The sequence below is a fragment of the Myiozetetes cayanensis genome, unplaced genomic scaffold, assembly GCF_022539395.1.
Source record: "Myiozetetes cayanensis isolate MyiCay16 unplaced genomic scaffold, myiCay2020 scf3, whole genome shotgun sequence".
Lineage (NCBI taxonomy): Eukaryota > Metazoa > Chordata > Aves > Passeriformes > Tyrannidae > Myiozetetes > Myiozetetes cayanensis.
In genome coordinates this window covers 28,184,380-28,203,930 of record NW_026087521.1, presented here as the reverse complement: position 1 = coordinate 28,203,930, position 19,551 = coordinate 28,184,380, and the positions used below count along the sequence as shown (strand labels likewise).

Sequence of the window (19,551 nt, the reverse complement as noted above, 5' to 3'; positions counted from 1 at the left end):
TCTCCTTCCAGCCCTTGTTTTGTTACATGAAACAAACTGCACTCTCTTAATCTTTCCTTTGGTAGCCCTTCTTTGCATCTGTTTTAGTCTGAATATCTCTTTCTCTAATAGCACTGACCGAAACTATAATTTTATGCGACTGCTGTTGCCCACAGCTTGTGCAATACATTGTTGAAATGGACACTCACAGGAAGCATCTTCAAGTGATCACACTTCAACATTTAAAAGTTTTACTTTTCTTTGGTAATGAAACTTTCTCCAATTACTATCTCCTTTTGCATAGATAATTAGAAACTAAGAGGTGACCTAAAGGTCATTTAAGAAAAACTTAAGAGGCTCTTCTCTTTCTGACTTTGCATGAAGGAAGACTATTTTATGCCTACACCTTTTAATTTCCTGGTCTGGATTCCTTCCTGCCTTTCAAAACCAGAGCAAAGACATTTATGCCAATTTTACAATTGACATTATCACTTCCTCAACTCATTCAACTAAAGCATATCAAAGAAAGCATAGAAAGGCTTGGGTTGGAAGAGACTCTAAAGATCATCTTAGTTCCAAACCCCTGCCATGGGGAGGGACACCAATAAACTTCCTGATTTTCTTTCCAGGAAACAAACCTGGCACATTTTCAAATGACAACACTCATCTGATCAGCAAACCTTGTATTCTTCGAATGCACAAGCAACCTAAAATGCTTATCTCACTACCTTCTTGTTACTGCTTATTCTAGATTCAAAATTCTCATTCATCTAAGTTTTTCAGGTTTGTTCACATTTTCCTGGCTAAGGAATTTGCTCGTGTACTGATACACTGTTATTTTGGTAGCTGTGACTGCTGACTCAATTTCAGTTTTTTGAATGGATAACCACACAGCATTCCCAAGGGTACTTTTTCAAAGTAGAGTTCATTTAAAGTGTTCTGCATTAGAATACTCCTTTTCCCAGCGTTAATTTTACATCTTTATTCTTCAGAGGCACTTTTTTCATTCTAGCGGTTCTCAAATCCACGCTACACTGAAATCCTATTGTTCAAAATATTCATGAGCCCTCCTAGATTCATCTGTAAAGGGAATTATGTTCTTTGGCCCATCCAAATGATCAGTTTAAATCTGCTAGTATTTGACCCAGTACTAATCCCCCTGTTCGCTATCAATAAACTCCCTTAATTTAAAATTCTTTTTCCTTATTTCCTTATTTAGCCAGTCCTGATTCCTCTACAGTTCTTCCATTTTCTTCTGTTAGAGTATTATGCAGAATTCCACATCCAGTAATGCCTTAATAAACTTCCTGAAAATAGTTTTACTTTATATATTGTAGGAACACACTCACAATAGTTTGGATTCCTTGCAAACTGCTAATATTTTTTTGAAGTAACTAAAGACTAATTACAGCTCGAGTGATACAACTGTTGCATCTCCACATTTGAAAGTGGTCTAGAGAGGAAACTCCTAATTAGTGCCTTGTGGCACTTGTGGCACTGAGGATCAAAGAGTTTAGTATGAAAGGATTCGATACATGCATCTTGTGAATTTATATACACAGTGGCCTAAACCAGTCTGAATTAATTACTCTATAGCTCAACTCAATTCCATACATACTTTTAAAAGCCACACCTAAGGAAAATATTGTTACAGCACTGAAGAGGAGGGAAAAAGGGTGAATGAAGATAAGATAGTAGCTTCCAGCAAAACCAGTGTCATCACAAATCCCGATCTTGCCCTAATGGAAATAAATGCCTCCCTCCATGAGGAGGTTTTATTTGTATAAAAAAATTAAATGGAAATGTTATGACTTTGTTCACTAAAGGTACATGTTTTCTTAAATAATACTTGCCCCAAAAAGCTGTGACTGGAAACATGAATCCAGGTATCTTACAGATGCTGCTGTGACTTTGCTGTTTGCCAGGGACAGAAGTGTCTCATGTGTGTTGTTACATGAGACTACCTGATATTGTCTGTTTTGACTTAGGATGTTGGCAACACAGTTCAACTCTATACAAGGTGCCTTCATTAGAATAATGCAGATATTTCTTTTTTATATGCTCCAATTATCTCACACCTATAGAAGAAGTTTGATCTCTTGTTACACTTTTACTCAGTTCTTAGTAATTGGAATGAAAAAGGTAAGTTGTATGAATGAAAGTTGCATTAAGATCATAAAACTTTCCTTTTTAGTATCTTTATTGCCCTACTCAAAGCATTACTTTTAGTGCTTATATTTTAAAAAGGGAAGGATAAACAACATACATTCTTTCACTTGTCTTTAAACTGTTCTATCTTTTTAACTTTTCTTTCTCTCTGTTTCTCCTCTTTTCCCTTCCTCACACACTGAATGACAAAGGCTTCTGTAGTCCTTATGCACCTAGAATTTGTTTGCATTGGGAACAATTTAGAAAAGGTGAAGGCTACATTATGCACTAATAACAGTTACCAGCTTCACTGGCAAACACAAGGCAGAGAACTGAGGGAGAACCAGAAAAGTATGGATATCTGAGTAAAATGACACAGGTAAAAATCAAAAATATGTCAAATTAAAAAAAGAGAACATCTCAATCCAATGTTTTCTTGCACAGGCACAGGATACTATGCAACAACTCTAAGGAGTTGTTGCCTTCCTCAAAATCCTTTCCTAAAGGCAGTCTAATAACATTTTCAATATTGTAAGACAACAAATACAGAAGGTGACTATCAAAATGTTGGTTTTAGTAGATAAAAATGCACTGTAGCTGCCTACCAGGAGACAAAAACTCACTGAGGCACCTGTCAAACAATCATATTAATGGGTACGTGCCCAACACGTGATCGCTGCTGTGTCTAACTCAAATTTCACTGCACCGTTTTGAAGCACTCCCATGTACCTTCATGTGGCTGACAATGCTGTTTCACACACACTGTTGTCACAGCACACCACACCCCACCCATGGCATACACAGAAAGTTGCAGTAAGATTGTAGTAAGATCTAAATGTTAACTTCACAGCTCTGAGATAATTTCAGGAGAATGCATATATGGAAGTTACAAGACAAAAGGAAATGCAGAGTATTTCATGTATCAATTTCCTGCTAATTTTCTTCTTGACCAGATACACCTGAAGTTTGGCAGCCAAAATTGAAGCTTTTATTAAAAAAGCTGCTCATTCATATGAACTACTGCATGCTTTTATTTTCTTTATCCTGTGACTGGAATAGTTGGTCAAGTGAAGTTTTGGGGTTTGGGATTATTTTCAAATAATGAATCAATTAATTGGAAGTTATCCCCACAAAAAAATAAGAAGCAAGTTCTAAAAATATCAGTTAATTCTTTTAATTTAATAGGCCATTTACATAAGTCATCCAAACATCTTACTCGATACAGTTATGTACAAAATCCATTAAAATAAAAAAAAAATTAAATGTTATACTTCCGGTGTAAAAGTGCAATTAACATAGGCAAAGTTTTTGTAGTAACATTACATTGCTATTAAATTCACTGGCTACATAAGAGCCTAACAGGAATATTACCTACAATAAAGTGAATGAGGATTTTTTATTTGTTAATTTTGAATAAGCCTGGTAATTGATAAATAAAAGTTTTCTGCCACCGTAATTATGGTACATACATCCAAAAATGCATTGCACAATTGTTTTCATAATTTTCAGTTTTACCAGCTTGAAGAAACTTAAGTAGAGCAACAGTAAAATCCATTAAGTTCAAAAAATAATTGACACCATAAAACCTTGTAACAAGTAAGTGTGCACAAAACAGCCATCTTAAATTGCTTTCTGTGGAATTATGATAGCTTTCCAAAGATGTCATTTACCTTGAATAAACATTCTTCCCTTACAGTACCAAATGGATTTTCTGGAACAAGATTTAAATTTATCTTTCATGCATTACATATTCACAATTTGGAAAAAAAAGGAAAGCCTTCATACATATCAGCCTTTAGTCTCATCCAGTCCTGAAGCCTCTGCAAAGCTGTTTTTTCTTGTGTTAATATTTTTGCAGCTTTTCTCAATTTTTCTTCATTTCGTTCTAAGTAGCGAATTCCATCTGTCTGCAGCTGATTGAGTTTTTCCTTACGACTTTCATCCAGAGCTATGTCCTCATTCATAAGAGGGTTAAATCTGAAGTAAGTATCTGGAGGTAACAGTGCATCCAGCATGGTGTGAACTTCTGTATTGAAAACAAACGAAAGAAACAGTTATATTCACATGAGAGACAAATAGTCCTACAAGTGCTCTGAACAACAACTGCTCTGGAGTGACACAGTACGAGTAAATATGTGCTGCTTTGCTGAGTAAACATTTTTCTACCACAACCTTATCAAAACCCTTTCTCATTAGAAGCTTTGTAAATGTCCCTGCAACTCTGTTTACTCTGGAAAAGCTTAATCTCTCATTCCAAGACAACTTTACTGGTATGGCAATTAAGTAGGCTTTGCAGCTATCTAGATTTTTAATTACATTCCATTCCTTTACAAGTGAGAGCGCATCGTGAAGAGCAGGAATGTAACTTACATATTCCCATTCAGGATACCCATGATTTGTTACACTCAGTACTAAGAGAAGAAGGTGTTAGGAAAACCACAGAAACAAGTTCTTCCATAATCTCAAAGACTGCTAAGTAAAAATATGTGGGATTAAAACTTCTTTTGTTTGCAACTAATTAATTTTTTATATATTACTACAGATTTGGGGTTTGAATTTAACATTCATTTAATTTAAAATGTTCAAGTGAAATTACTAGACTTCAGTTAACTAGTATAATAATAAAAAACTGGCTAAATAATGCATTTGTATGTTCTTCTCTTTTATAACCTGTTTTCTCTCTCTCTTTAGATCTCTCTTCTCTTTGTTGGCTCCCTTAAAATTGCATTTCTATGACTTCCTTAAGCTTTCATTCTAGTTTTATCTTCTTTGCATTCTTACCGTATTCCTCCATTCTTTTAAACACCTACTGTCATAAAAAATTTAAAGTGAAAAAAATATCCTGGCTAAGATCACAGCAAAAGATTCTTGTAAACCTGAAATCTTCTTAGCTTGGCCTCTCCTCCTGCAAATTACTCAGCTATGTCTGTTCTTTTCTCGCCACATCCAGTCTTTCTTGTCCTATTTAATACTCCCCCTTTTTCCCCTCATAATATAAGTTCCCAAATCTACTCTCCCCCCTTTTCCATTTCCTCACCTTTGGTCTCCATGTACTTTCTCCTCCTCCTCCCCATCTAATTTCTTGCCTCGTTTTATATCTGCAATTAAACTTTTTCTTCCCTTGACAGGAAGTAGACACCACATATCTCCTTCTCACAATTCCCACTGCCTTTCCATGAGTGTGCAAAACCCAAAAGGCAACCCAAATCTAGCTTTTTCTTACTAATGACAGTCAGTTGACAAAGACTATGCAGTAAGGGATCTGGACCGTAAGAGCATTTCTTGTTGCCTTTCTGCAATATCAGTTTCCTTTGTAAGGGGGGGGGGGTGCAGAAAGCAGCTGTTTATCAATATTTCCTGTTTGTAAAAACAAAACAGATGTAAACTGCTAGTGATAGAGTTCCAGTGTACTCCCATCTAGGAACCAGGTTTATTTTGGAAAACAGATGCTTGGCTCTTCCTGGCAGCAATGGAAGTCATGACCATTGGCAGATACAGTCTAGTCCTTGGAAAAGTTCAGGTATAAAAGCACATATAAAAAGAGATCATAAATAAAATTCTACTTCTGGAGCTGTTGAAAATCAATGTTCTATATAACTATTAAGCATTTCTTTGTTACATGAAAAATAAATAATGTGTAGGAAAGTAGGATTTTCAAATAAATTCCTGAGTATGCCTTTATCCTGAAGCACAAGTAAAAATGTATCACTTTGTATAAATTCTATTAGATTATCTTTGTGATTCTGATAAATCAACCTCATATTAACAGTTGAGAACACATAAACTAAAAGAGCTTAGCAACAACATAGTGAAGATGAAGGAAAACAGGCTAAGAAAAAGATTCATCTCCAGAAAACCTCTAATAATGGTACCAAAACACCATACACATAGAACTACAACAAGACGTGCTTCAATTTGTTTCATGGGGCTGGTAGAGATGAGAAGGGAAAAAGCAAAAGTTGCTCTCTGTATTGGAACTATAATTCTAAGAAGCATAAAACTGAAGACAGTCACAATACAAGTATATCTTAAGACACCAACCTTCCGTATCAGTTGCACTGTTGATAACGTTTGTGAGTTTGGCTTTCAAACTGGTGTGTGTGACATTGGTCTTCACCTCACTTTCGTATCGACCAGTGCCCAGCGATATCAAACACTGCAGTGGAACATTTGGCCAGAGACACTTGCACTCATGAACTGCCAGTGCAGAAGGGTTATTCAGAAGCAGACCTCCATCCTGTAAATTAAAGAGAAATACAAATATTGGTACTATACATAACATATGGTCATAAAAGAAACTGCAACTATAAATCAAACTAGCATAGCCATAATATACAGAACCAATTAAATTCAACAAGCATTAATTTCCAGCTTCAGTGCAATTTTTTTTTTTTGTGCTATACAGCAGCTGCATAGCTCAGCCTCCCAGGCTCACGGACACTGTCAGAGCAGCTGCTGGGGCTGTGCTTGGTTCTGCTGTTGTGAGGATTATATAGAAGAGGTAGGTTGAAACAGCAGCGTCCACTGGAATATCTGAAGAAGTTATGACTTCATTTTTTGAAGACCTTTTTGGTAAGACAGATATGCATACTGACAATTTCAAACAATCAAAAAGTCTGTGCCTCAAAATGCTTATTACTGATATCACAAGGACATATTCTGTGACAAAATCTAAATCACTACCTGTAAATTCTAAAATAAATTTAAAAAAAAAATCACAAGAGCTAAGCTTGGCCAAAGCTACTTTGTAAGCACAGCCATTACGAAGGATGCTATAGGCTGGATTTATGACATGGAAAAACACTTATGTTGAAAGGCACCTGTTGAGCTTATCTGGTCCAAACCCCCTGCCCAAGCAGGTTCAGCTACAGCATGCTGCCCAATACCATGTTCACTTGGATTTTGATATCTCCACAAATGGAGACTCCAAAACCCCTGTTCCAGTGTTTGACCACTCTCACAGTAAAAAGTTTTTCCCGTGTTCAGATGGAATTTCATATATTTTCATTCATGCCATTGTCTTTTGTCCTACCAGTGGGCACTACTGGGAAGACCATAGCTCCCTCATCTTCATTCCTTCCCATCCTTTATTTGTACCCATGGATAAGTTCCCCCTGAGTCTTCTCTTCTCTAGGCTACATAATCTCAGCTGCCTCAGTCTCTCTTATGAGAGATGCTCCAGTCCTTTAATGATCTTTGAGGCCCTGCACTGGACTCATTCCCGTATGCCCATGTCTCTCGTACTGGGTACCTGTGGCCTCAGCAGTGCAGAGAGGCAGGACCACGCCCTGTGACCACTGGCAGCACTGCTGTTAATGCAGCCCAGGATGCTGTTGGCCTTCTTCACCACAAGTGTGCATTCCTCATGTTCAGCTTCTTGTCCACCCCCAGGTCCTTCTCTGCTAAGCTGCTTTACAACTCAGTGTGGGTTTGTGCATGGGGTTATTCCTCCACAGAGTCAGGACTCCGCCAGTCGCCTTTTTGGACTTCATGAGAATTCTCCAGCCTGTTGAGGTCCCTTTGAGAGGTGGTCCAACCACTCATGTATCAGCCATTCTTCTCAAGTTTGCATCATCCATGGAATTCCTGAAGGTGCACTCTGATCATCCAGTTCACTGATGAAGATGTTAAATAGAATTTTCGCCAGTACTGACTCCCAGGAACACCTCTAGTGACTTGGCTTTCAACTCAACTTTGTGACACAGATCCCAACACCTGGGTCCTGGTCATTCAGCTAGTCTGCATCCACCTTACTGTCTATTTATCTAATTCCTACTTTATGGGAGGTGAATGTCAAAGGCTTTACCGAAGTTGTCATAGACAACATCTGAAGCTTTCCACTTGTCCACCAATTGCAGAAGGCTACCAGGTTGGTAAATCACAGGTAAACCACTTTGTAAATCCACACTGACTACTCACAATCACCTTTTTGTCCTTCATGACTTTAGAAGTCCTTTTCAGGAGGATTTCCTTTATTACCTCCCAAGGGACTGGGCTGAAGTCAATTAGCCTGTAGTTACCCAGAACTTTCTTCTTGTTGTTCCTGAAGACATGAATAATATCTGCACTCCCAATCACCATGACCATTTAAAAACACTCGAGACATCTTGCAATTACATCAGCCAGCTCCATAGCACTCATGGGTGCAACCCATCAGGCTTATGAATTTATGTATGACCAGTTCATTTAACTGCTCCCAAATATGGTTCTCCTCCACCAAGTGCAAGTCCTCCTTGCACCACTTTCCCTCTTGCTTCAGGGGTCTGGGATTCCTCAAAGCCATTTTTACTGGCAAAGACTGAGACAAAGGCAGCATTAAAGCATCTTGGACTTTTCCACATCACCTGTCACAAGCTGTGTTGCCCCATTCAATAGCAGGCCCACATTTTCCCTAGTCTTTCTTTTGCTGTCTGTGTACTTGTAGAATCCTTTGTTGTTGCCCTTCACATCCCCTTCCAGGCTAGTCTTTACTCTTCTAGCCCCATCTCTGCAAGACTGGTCAGATCTATACCCCTTCTGGGTCACTTGCCCCCGGTTCCACCTTTTGTACTCTTCCTTTTTATGCTGGAGTTCAGTTAGGGCCTCCTTGCTTGCCCTACCTGCCACTTTTGCTTGATTTCCTACTGGTTGGAGTGGTCCTCTCCTGAATTTGGAGAAGTGATCACTGAGTATCAGCCAGATCTTCTGGACTGCTTCTCTCTTTAAGCTCAGGGGATCCTTCCAAGCAGAGCTCTGAAGAGGATCAAGTCTGCTCTCTCCTGAAATGCAGTCTTGTAGTCCTGCTTTTTGCCCTGCTCCCTTCTCTTAGGATCCTGAACTCCATGCTCTCGTGGTCACTGTAGCTAAGGCTTTCTCGAACTTTCACAGCCCTGACCAGTTCTTTATTCTTTGTAAGCACCAGCTCCAGCACAGCACGTTTCCTTGTTGGTTCCTCCATCAACTGTAACAGTTGCTGTCATCAATGAACTTGACAAATCTCCTTGGTGGCTTGAGCTCTTCTGTACTGTCCTTTCATCAGGTCTCAGGATGATTCAAGGCCCTCTGAGTACCAGGCCAGGGAACGTCATGTGTCTCTAAGTTATCTGAAGATCATAATTCAGCTCAACACTACCAGGAACAAATGCTACTCTGGAATTGAGGAGAGATCTTTTGCCAGCAACATGTAAAAACTGGGATAAACCACTTTAGGACAAATAAGAATCAGTGTGACTGACAGTAAGTCTGAGAAGCATTCAGACAATGAGATTTTGATCCAGTGAATCACAAAAAGGAGGTTCAACACTTCTTTAAAGTAAAATGACCTTGACTCCAGCTAATAAATAGATTATTTTGGAATCTGAATTCATTCATTGGTAATGCCTTGAAGGGAGCAGTTATAAAGACAAGACTTAAGCTGAAAATATTATCAAGAGCAGAGATGAATATCTTTATATTCATTCAAAATCTATACAAACATGTCAAATATAAAAGAAACAGAATATTGACTTCAATAAGCATTATGCAAGGGCCCTCTTATTCTAAAGCTCCCTGAACTCCCTCTATCCCATATCTGACCATCACATTACTAGAATAATAAAGAAAAGCAATTCTACTCAGGAATAGCTTAGAATAAAAAAGGTTTTGGAGTTGATAAACATTTTACAGAAAACTCCTTTTAACTACAGCTGTGTTAGATAAATAAGTAAAACCAGGATTACTGAGGTTAGTTCTTTGAGTTTGCTTTCTTTTAATTAAGCTTTCATTTCAGCCTACAAAAAGCTCATTGAACTCTTTCTGGATACCATCCGTTTTGCTCAAAACATAAAAACACTGCTAAAATGAACGGTCTCTTCAGTGCCCATTATCCTTTGCTTATGTTTAAATTAGCTTCTACACAGAAAACTAAATACAAGGATGTTTTTGTCCTCAATATAACTCCCCATGAATCTTAATCTAAAATCTTCATAGTTATATTAGTGATGTTTACCTTCTTTCTTTAAATCCTAGGTTGAAAACATGCTTACAGAATAATTTCCACTGATCTTGTGAATATAAATAAATTACACATGACTGCTTCATCAGTGTTATCAGAAGTTAGGGGCTTTATAATACCAGAATGCTACAATATTTTTGTAACACTAATAAAGAAAAGATCAAAAGAACATAAAGTACACCTACCTACATGTACCACATTTAGTTAGTGATGAGAACAGCTTTGTTTAAATATGGAAATCATTGCACATTGTCCAATTTAGGTTTCTTGTAATGACAGCAAGTTCCTAATAATTTTCAATTTAGACACATAACTTCTTGCATTTATATAGGTAATAGATACATGTCATTTTTTGAAAGTTAGAAGTAGAACCCAGTGAGAAGGGCAGCTGATATTTTTGATTCCCCTTCAAGCAAATAATGGTTGATAATGACCACATTCCGATCAATACTGTCCTTCAAATCAGATTACACTGTTAAAAAAGTGGTGTTCATCATATTGCTCTTTGGATTACAATGATGAACTATTAAAGCAGTAAATAAAGCTATTAGTTAAACTGTACTATTAAGGACTCACTGAAAGAAATACTGTAGTAACTTATTTAATTCTGCAGCTCCAGAAACCACAGGTCAAAAGCTGAAATTCCTGTGAAAAAGTATTTTCACAAGTTTTAAAATTAGTTACAATGGTTTCACATGTATGTAAATTCTAAAAAAAAACCCCACAAAGAAAGAATTTTCCATTCTGAAGATTAAACAATAGAAAGTATCCTTTCTGATTCTGAATAATTCCTTTATCTTCACAAAACTGGAAAAAAGTCCTTCCCAAGAACTATATCAAACTAGCAATACAAAAAAATGAAAGGCAGATCTAATTTTTTTAAAAGTAACTTTAAGACATCTTGACATATCCTTCTCTATGCCTGTCCTTGAGACACTGGAACAGAATTCCAAGTGATCAGCTTTGTGGTTTTATACATAAGATACTGAAATGACAAGGAACTTCACTGATCCTCGCTCCAAATTTCTGTGTATTTAGCCTGACAATTTGTCTTGGAGAACTTCTGAATCTGGTATCTTAAATTTTTTTCTGATTCTGCTGTTCTATAGGTATACAATAGTATATAAGTTAAATTATTTATAACTTATTATTTAATATATTTTTATTATAGGTACTCAGCTTTTAGATTATGTTTATAAAAATACATTAACCAAAATGCAATATAACCAAAAGACTGAATGATTGCCAGTAGTATGGAATGTCTTGGTAACTAACACAACAGCTTCTTCTTCCATGTTAGTTTCTATGAACTTACTTCCCACTTTAAATTTCCGTGCAATTAAACAACTGGAAGTAAACAAGGCCAATTTTTCTGATCTACGGGCACAGAGATGCAATCTGAATTCTTGTTTAATCTTAAAACAAAATAATACAGACTAAGTAAGGATCTTTATACCACATATGATGGTGTAAAACTCTTGTTGCTATAAAGTGATATTTAAAATTATACTATAAGCTACAGGAGCCCCTGGTGGTCTAGTGGTAAAGGCGCGGCGCTGTCACCGCGGAGACCCGGGTTCGATTCCCGGTCAGGGCCACTCCCGGGCAGGTGGGGCTCGTTAGCCCTTAAAGGCAACCCACCTACGTCCTAAGGAGCTCGCTGCCACCGTCCAAGCTCGCTTGGCCCCGGCAGATGAACCTTAGGATTAAAGGGTGGGCTCAGTTCCACGCACACTGTGTCTCACCTAAAAAATCCAATGCGCAGGCTGGAAGGTGTAAAGACCTTCCCCGGATCTTCACTCATGAAGACTGGCCATTATTATAAGCTACAGGTGCAACTCAAATTCTACAAAGCATCGCTAACTTTACGCACAGCCCCAAACCTTTTTGGTTCCTAGTAAGTTTATCAGTTCCTTTTTGACAGATGGGAATGTCTTCACTGTGTCCCTCCTTTCATCTATTTTGTTTGCTCTATCACTCTGGTATGGTACTGCCCGTGTGCACAAAGAAAAAGAGAGAGAATATGAACAGAATATTGGATAAATTACTACATTATCAATATACACTTGATCTAAAGCAAAACCAGTAGATCAAGTAAAATGATTATCCCCTTTTATTCAGCACTCACAAGGTCAAACTGCAGATAGATACTATGTACAGCTTTGGACACCCAGTTACAACGGCACTGAAAAGCTGGAACACATACAATAAAGAACCACTAAGTGGTTTGGGGGCTGAACAATATGACATATGAGAAGAGATGCAGGGAACTAGGTTTGCTTGCCTTGGAAAAAAGAGAAAGCTAAGGAGGAATCTAATCACAGTCTTCCACTACCTAAAGTGGGAGAAGAAACAGCCAGGTTCCTTCAAAAAGTACAGAATAAGAGCCAGAGAAGCTGTGCAATCTCCGTCCTTGGATATTTTCAAAACTAAACTGGGCAAAGCCTCTAGCAACTCAACCCAACTTTGAGGTTTAGCCTGTTTCGAACAGGGGCTGGACCAACGACCCCCCCGAGGCCATGTACTCCTCCAATTTTCCTAAGGTTCTACTCTATTTAAAAGAAATAATGTATGAATCATATATGCATGTTATTTTATCTGTTAAATGAAATTACATTTTAAAAGCCATTCTTATTAGAAATTGAACTTTGTCAGTCTAGTCTCAGTCTTGTGGAAAACACAAACATTTGTAGTGCCAGGAGAGGTTCAGGTTGAACATTTAAGAAAAATGAATTCACCAAAAGAGTTGTGAGGCCTTGGAACAGGCTGCCCAGGGAAGTGGTTGAGTCACTATCCCTGGAGTTATTTAAAAGACATGATGTAGCCCTTTGGGACAATGCTTAGTGGTGGACTTGGCAGAGCAGTGTTAATGGTTGGACCTGATGATCTTAAACGTCTTTTCCAGCCTAAATGAGTCTGTGATTCACATCTTGGAATCCGTAACAGAAAGAGTAACTCACAGGGATTCTTCAAATGACTACTGATCCACAAAAAGGTGCAACTGGTGCAACCGGCCCAAGTTTGGACACAGGACTCAGTGCTGGGCAAAGAGCCAGGGTAGATCCCTTATTCTGCCTTCTCCCATTCTTAGACTGCCTGGCCTTCCCTACCTTTCACAGTCTCTTCTCTTTCAGCCAGTTCTCAATCTAATCACAAGCTGTCTTTTTCACTTCCCAAACATACATGAGTCACCCCTTCCCTTTTGTGTTCTCTGCTGCCACGCTCAGTGCACTGGCAAGTATCAGATGTTTCTTCATATGCTGAACTTTGCAAAACCACCCCACACTTGAGTCAACTTAATTTGCTGGCAGTACACCAAACACAAAGTGCCATAGTAGGAATGCTAATGCAAGGTAGTACTGAAAAAGGGTGAGTAACTCCCCCAATGACATCATGTAGGCAGACAGTAGAGAAGAAGGCTTTTTTTTTAAATTTCTAATAAAAATAATGGAAGTAATTAAATAAATTAATTTTTAAATGGAACTTCGTAATCATAAAAACCCAGTTTTGTTAGTGATAGCAAAGCAGTGAACTTAGGGACTAGGAAATTATTTTCAGTCTTTTGTCAAAGGCTTTCCAAGTAGTAAACATTCAATTGTTATGTGTTATTTAACATTCTATCAGCTAACTCCCAGATGAAGTCAATTTTTTTTCTCATAAAGACTTTTTACAAAAATTCCTTATGCAACTGTGACATATATTTAGGGTTTGCTGGTTGGTAACAAAAGCTGTAGCTAATATTTTCTACTAATGTTTTGACAGTTGCAAAATAGTCAGGCAAGACTCCCTTGTGGTTTGACTAACAGATCCTAAATAACTTAAAGTAAGGAAAAGGCACCTTCTGTAAGCATACATTCCAATAAAAACACTCTGGTGGAGATACCCTGCTTGCCTAGTTCTAGGGGTAAAGAAAGGCCTGGTTAAATACTGTGAAATAGATGGGTGCAAATTCTACCATCAGAAGGAAAATAGTTTGGGAGATCTCAAAGTGCTCCAGAGCCCTTGGGAGCCTAGTAGCACAGAACTTTCTGAAAATCTTGTCCCACTTAAATGATTATGGTGAACGTGTATCAAGTCACCAGGGACATATTTAAGTCAATACTTTGAAAATAGTTATTTAAAATTAAAATATTAAAATTAAAAAATCAGTTTGAACCATACTTTACCACGGGCAGGGCAGTTGTTTCCCACAAGTTCAGAACACTCTCTACATTCATAGGCTTTTACTGCATTTCCTAATTCTGTCAGACTCAAGTTGTGCCCTGTAATCGTTCTGCGTAACATCTTGTGTGTGTTACAGTTTCACTTAAATGATGCTAAACTTTGTGAAGAAAAATAACCTAGCACTGTTAAGAATATATAATGTAAGAAAGCTAAGTCTGATATTTGGAAGCTGCATTTGCTTGCTCCATAGTAACCACTTCACCTCACTGCCTATGCAGACATGCTTTGCATTTTAGTTCACTCTTACAGAACTGGTCTGCTGTTTACTTTCATTGTCTTTGAGAAAAAGTAGAGACAGAATTAGTACAAAGCTATCACAGGCTAAGATTTTAAATGGACTTCTGAAAAGTATTTTTAAATTCTATGGTTAAAGTCAACATAAATATAATAAATACGCAGATTAAAGATAAGGCTTGTTGCTGCAAATGAGGAGTTTGAAGAGTTTCTACATTACAACAAGGGGTTGCTGCTTAGAAAAATTAAGATAACTATTCTAAAAACATTTACTCTAGTTTATAAGTAAAATGGGTATACCTTGCCAAATCATTCTGTAAAATCAGCTCAATACATTTATATAAGTAGCAGCAAATATCCTCAAACTAGAAGACCGGAATGAGAAATGGAAAAATTCTTTCACTACCCAAAAGACCTACCAATACAGATAACTTCAAGATTCACATCCCAGCCTAATCCTCTCCCTGCACTGGGCACCCATTATGAAAATGTCACTACATCCACCCTAAGGCTTTAAGGCTTGCCCATTCAAGTATAACTGGGCTAACAAATTACAGTTTTTAATATATGCTTTGGGAAAAAGAAATCTATACATTCAGACTTAACAGTAAATAAACTAACCCCTATCACATTCAGCACAAATACACTCTCCTCAATACAAAGCTTACATGATCATGCTGTTCTTTTAAACACATGCAAAAATGTTTGAAATATACATTAATTATGGTTCTTCTCTTGGGAGATATCAGTCAGTCTGGTCACAGTGCTACTGAGGATGAAACTGAATAAGAGCTCCCAGTAAGACAAGAAATCTTTATTTTTCTAAAAATCTAAAAGTATTTGACAAAATATATGATGTTTTATAAACATGGAACAGGACAGAAACAGAACTGCTTCTTCTTTATCTGCTGACAAGCAATGGATGGTGGTGCCAATATTTCTAAAAAATCTCTATCTAAAATGTATAGTGATCCTAAAACAATTTTGTTTAGCTTCATCTAACAGTGTGTCTGATCCACTTTGCTCTATAAGAGACGACTGAAAAAATGTTTTCAATAAATTAGGTAATTTTCCATAAAGCACACAATGACATGCAGTTGTCTCTTTATACAAACATTTCATCCAATTTATTTGGAAAGATCCATCCTTAATTTATAATCATGCTGATAGGGAGGCTATTGGGTCAACTACATACAATTTATAATACATTCTGCACTGTGCTGATTCCCAACGGAGGCCCTAATTGGAGACAGATATTAATGCAATCCTTTTATACACCAAATTTCTAACAATTACAGAAAGAACCAATTCCCTTATTTAAGGAGAGACAGACCTACTGCTTTAAATTCCTGAAATAAATATCTTGTACTCATTACTTTGAAATGCTATCTCCAAATTCTGATTTCTCTTCAGACACTGGAAACATAAACACCTAAGCAGTTACTTGTCACAGTTCTAAAACATGCACTGAAAAAGGGATTCCCCTTGAACTGGTAAAGGAGAAAATTCTTTAGAAAACATTTGTACAGAATATGAAAATTAAATGCATTTGTATGTATAGTATTCAATCACACTAATATTAAAATTTCCATTACTGCAGTCTTTGACAATTAAAAAAACCCACCAAACCTAAAGATGCATTAGCTACATTTGTACTTCTACTATATGAGTTAAAAGAGAGACTTTAGAATGAGATCACAACAAAGAAAAAAAAATCTAATAAAGTTTGACAGTTTATTGAAAAACTTCCTTTTCAGTCCAACTATTTTCCCATGCAGTGTTTACTGTTTTTTCCTCCTAAAAAACTAGCAACACCACAATACACTTGTCATATACACAAATGCCATGTTAAATGCTTCTGAGAACTGTCAATACTATTGCTATATGCTAAACATTTAATAGTATATTTTACATTGTTTTACCCTACATTAGACATGTTTGCTCTTGACATTTCTTCAGAATCAATGGTTAGCTGAGCTAGGCTCCTAGGTGATTATCTTCAATTATTAACTCATCCCACTGAGTCATTAATTCACAGAAAATGACCAGCTGCTCTGAAAACATCACTGAATTCATGGGTTGATGTAAGACATAGAAAATGTACCCTTACAGGGTACTGATGAAGTTTGCTACATATTAGCAGGTATCATAAAAGAAAGAATTATTTGGCATTAAAATATATTGTCAGATACTTCATTAAAAGTCTGTGCATAACTGAGCTAATTAAATGAATTCTGCAATGAACAACAGCACACAGAACCAAAACAGTACATATTTTAACTGTGATTCTCAAATGATGAATTGTCTGTAGTATAACAAGCAAAGATCACGGTGTGTAACACAGGACAAAAACCTGGCCCACAGTTGAACCTACACTGACCCCAGACAAAGACCCGAACTTAGGTTCTCCTTACGATGCGTGTGAAGCACAGGCAAGGTTCAACAGTACAGTTAAAAAACCCCCAAACCAAACCAACCAACCAAAAAATCCCAACCCATGGGTCTCAGTAAAATCCTTCTGGATTCAGATGATGCTAGGCTACTCAAGTCTAGAATATTTGTCCTTTCTGACAACATTTAAGCTAGGAAGCACATAAATACACCATTTGATATGACAGAGTGTATCAGAACAAGGAGAAAGCACAAGCTGTTGCACTAAAGAAGCACATCATTATAAAACCTCCACATGCAGACAAGAAATCACAGATCCATGTCAGGTTTTCACAATTCCAAAATTCTTTTAATTTTATTTCCCAAGTTAACAAACTAACACGGGGGGGTGGAGAGGGAAAAAAACTAAAGGAAAAGTTCTGTGCTTTCACGAGTCCCCTAAGTTAGAAGTACATGGATAGATGACAAAATAAAGTCGGAATCAGAACCACTATGAGAAATCTCTGAGTAGAGCTACCACAGAATGATTTAAACCACCAACTGTTGCTGTTAGAAAGGCAACTGTAATTCTAAGCTGTACCTTTCCCTGAAAAAGGAAATACATGACACATTTAAGACAACATGTGGAATACAGTGTTTCAACCTGATCAAATTAACTCCTTTTAATTTTGCTTCTAATTTAGAAATCCTAATTTTGAATCTGGTATATCATTCTACTTGGCACAATGTGTCTTGGGTCATGCCAAAAGCACACTGGATAGTCCATTTTCAAGAAAGATTACTCATACTGCAGCAGGTGCAGTGAAGGACCATTAGGATGACCAAGAGTCTGTTTTGCAAAATTGAGACAGACTGGCATATTTAGACTAACAAAATAAAAAAGGATATGAGTGTTTTGTATATAAACATCAGAAGGGTAAATACTTCAAGAAGAAAAGTAAATTAAAGTAGAGAACAGTACTGGCACAAGGAGAATTTGTATCCATTAGTTAGGAATAAATTTAAGAATAAAAATGAAAAATTTGCTGCCCATGAGAAAAATGAAGAGATACCTTATTGAAATAACCCTCTACAAGAGTAGCAACAGCAAAGACAGCTTTACGTTTTATCAACTACAACCTCTACTGCAGCTGATGATCATGACAGAAGACTCCATTTCACCTGAGGGAAACTGGTTTATTCTGTTTTTCCCTTATTTTTTTTCCTAAGGAAGCGATAGCTGAAATAACTGAATTCTGTAACCAAAAATCTAGAATTATCTGCTACTGAAAGCAACAGTGTAAATACACCCCAAGTAGAAGAAACACTGAAATGCAAAGAATCTTTGAAGAGATTGCCAAATCATTTCAGATTTGGAAAATTAATACCACAGATTAATCCTTATATTGGAAGAGAAGCTCAGTACAAGAAATAGGGCCTCGACATTGTGCCCTATTCAACGAATCGGAATGCACTCAGGTATTGAACTAATTGGCTTTATGCACATTTGTATGTACGGTGAAAATTATTCCTATCACATGTATCCATGGCAAGATGAGGGCAGTTTCCTAAATTACAACAAAGAAGGCAAATTAGAGGCTTGACGGTAGCTGACAAAACATTAAATGATTTTTCACATTAAACACCAGACCACTATGCATCATCAACCAGTTTTCCTTAAGGAAAGAGGTAAAAGTATATCAATAATCCCACAACATTCTTAGGTTCTTATTTGCAATGAATATCACCAGGTTATTTCATCTGGAAATATGGCCCTATTTAAGTCAGTATTAGACAAATACACAACCAGGGAAACTGAAAACTATAAGCTATCAAGAACTGACAAATTGTTCTTTTTGATCTAAGAAATGGTGTCTGATATCAATAGAACTTGAGTGCAACAACCTGAATTGTTTGTACAGAAGATACTGAATTGACTCAGTTCATAATTTGTCACTCTACCCAGCCTCCTTAGACTTCACAAGATTTGTTTTACAGTAAATATTATCTGGTCAACAGTGCCACTAAAGACATATGGACTCAGAAGTCTAAGCAAAAAAAAGAGTTAAATGTAATACAGCTCATTTGAGTGAGGTTTTTTCTTTTAAATAAGCACTCTGAATCAACAGAGACAAAAATTATAATGCTTCCAAGTTAAATGACTAAACAAAATACACTCTCATGTCACTAAACAAATCTTCCAGTAGCATCTCACTTAGCAAGCCCCCTTGGAGAATCTTGCAAGCAGTCTGCTCTGTAAAATACTACTGGTGCAATAACCAACCATTCCACAAAGGCTGGTAAACAACATCATGCATGTCCACCTTCAGAGCTGCTAATCAAACCTATAAAATCCATAGGAGAGAAATAAATGCAGATATCCATGCAGCTGACATGTTTCAGTAAACTCCCTCTTGCTTAAATAGTACAAGACACTGCCTTGAAGGCTGTAGGAAAATGTGTATGGCAACAAGTAGACAGAGAAACAAAGAAATATTTGTTTCTATCATTGTGAGAACAAGATACACCTACTAAACCAGAGTCTGCATAAGCTCTGGTGCATACTGATCACCGTGGCATATCCTAAGAATGAAAAGAACTTCAATGTGACCTATATTCTGTGT

General features: G+C 37.0%; 1 protein-coding gene across 4 annotated transcripts in view; it reads right to left on the bottom strand.

The window, feature by feature from the left end:
- Nucleotides 1-3,285: 3,285 nt before the first annotated feature.
- PNPLA8 (patatin like phospholipase domain containing 8) overlaps nucleotides 3,286-19,551 on the bottom strand; it is a 37,511-nt gene continuing 21,245 nt past the window's right edge. For all 4 annotated transcript variants that reach the window (XM_050323955.1, XM_050323956.1, XM_050323957.1 and 1 more), the window contains 2 exons: nucleotides 6,169-6,364; nucleotides 3,286-4,153 (listed from right to left, as the gene is read on the bottom strand). In XM_050323955.1, the coding sequence (XP_050179912.1) occupies nucleotides 3,879-4,153; nucleotides 6,169-6,364 (471 nt within the window). In that variant the 3' untranslated portion in view covers nucleotides 3,286-3,878. The remainder of the gene's footprint in view (nucleotides 4,154-6,168; nucleotides 6,365-19,551) is intronic.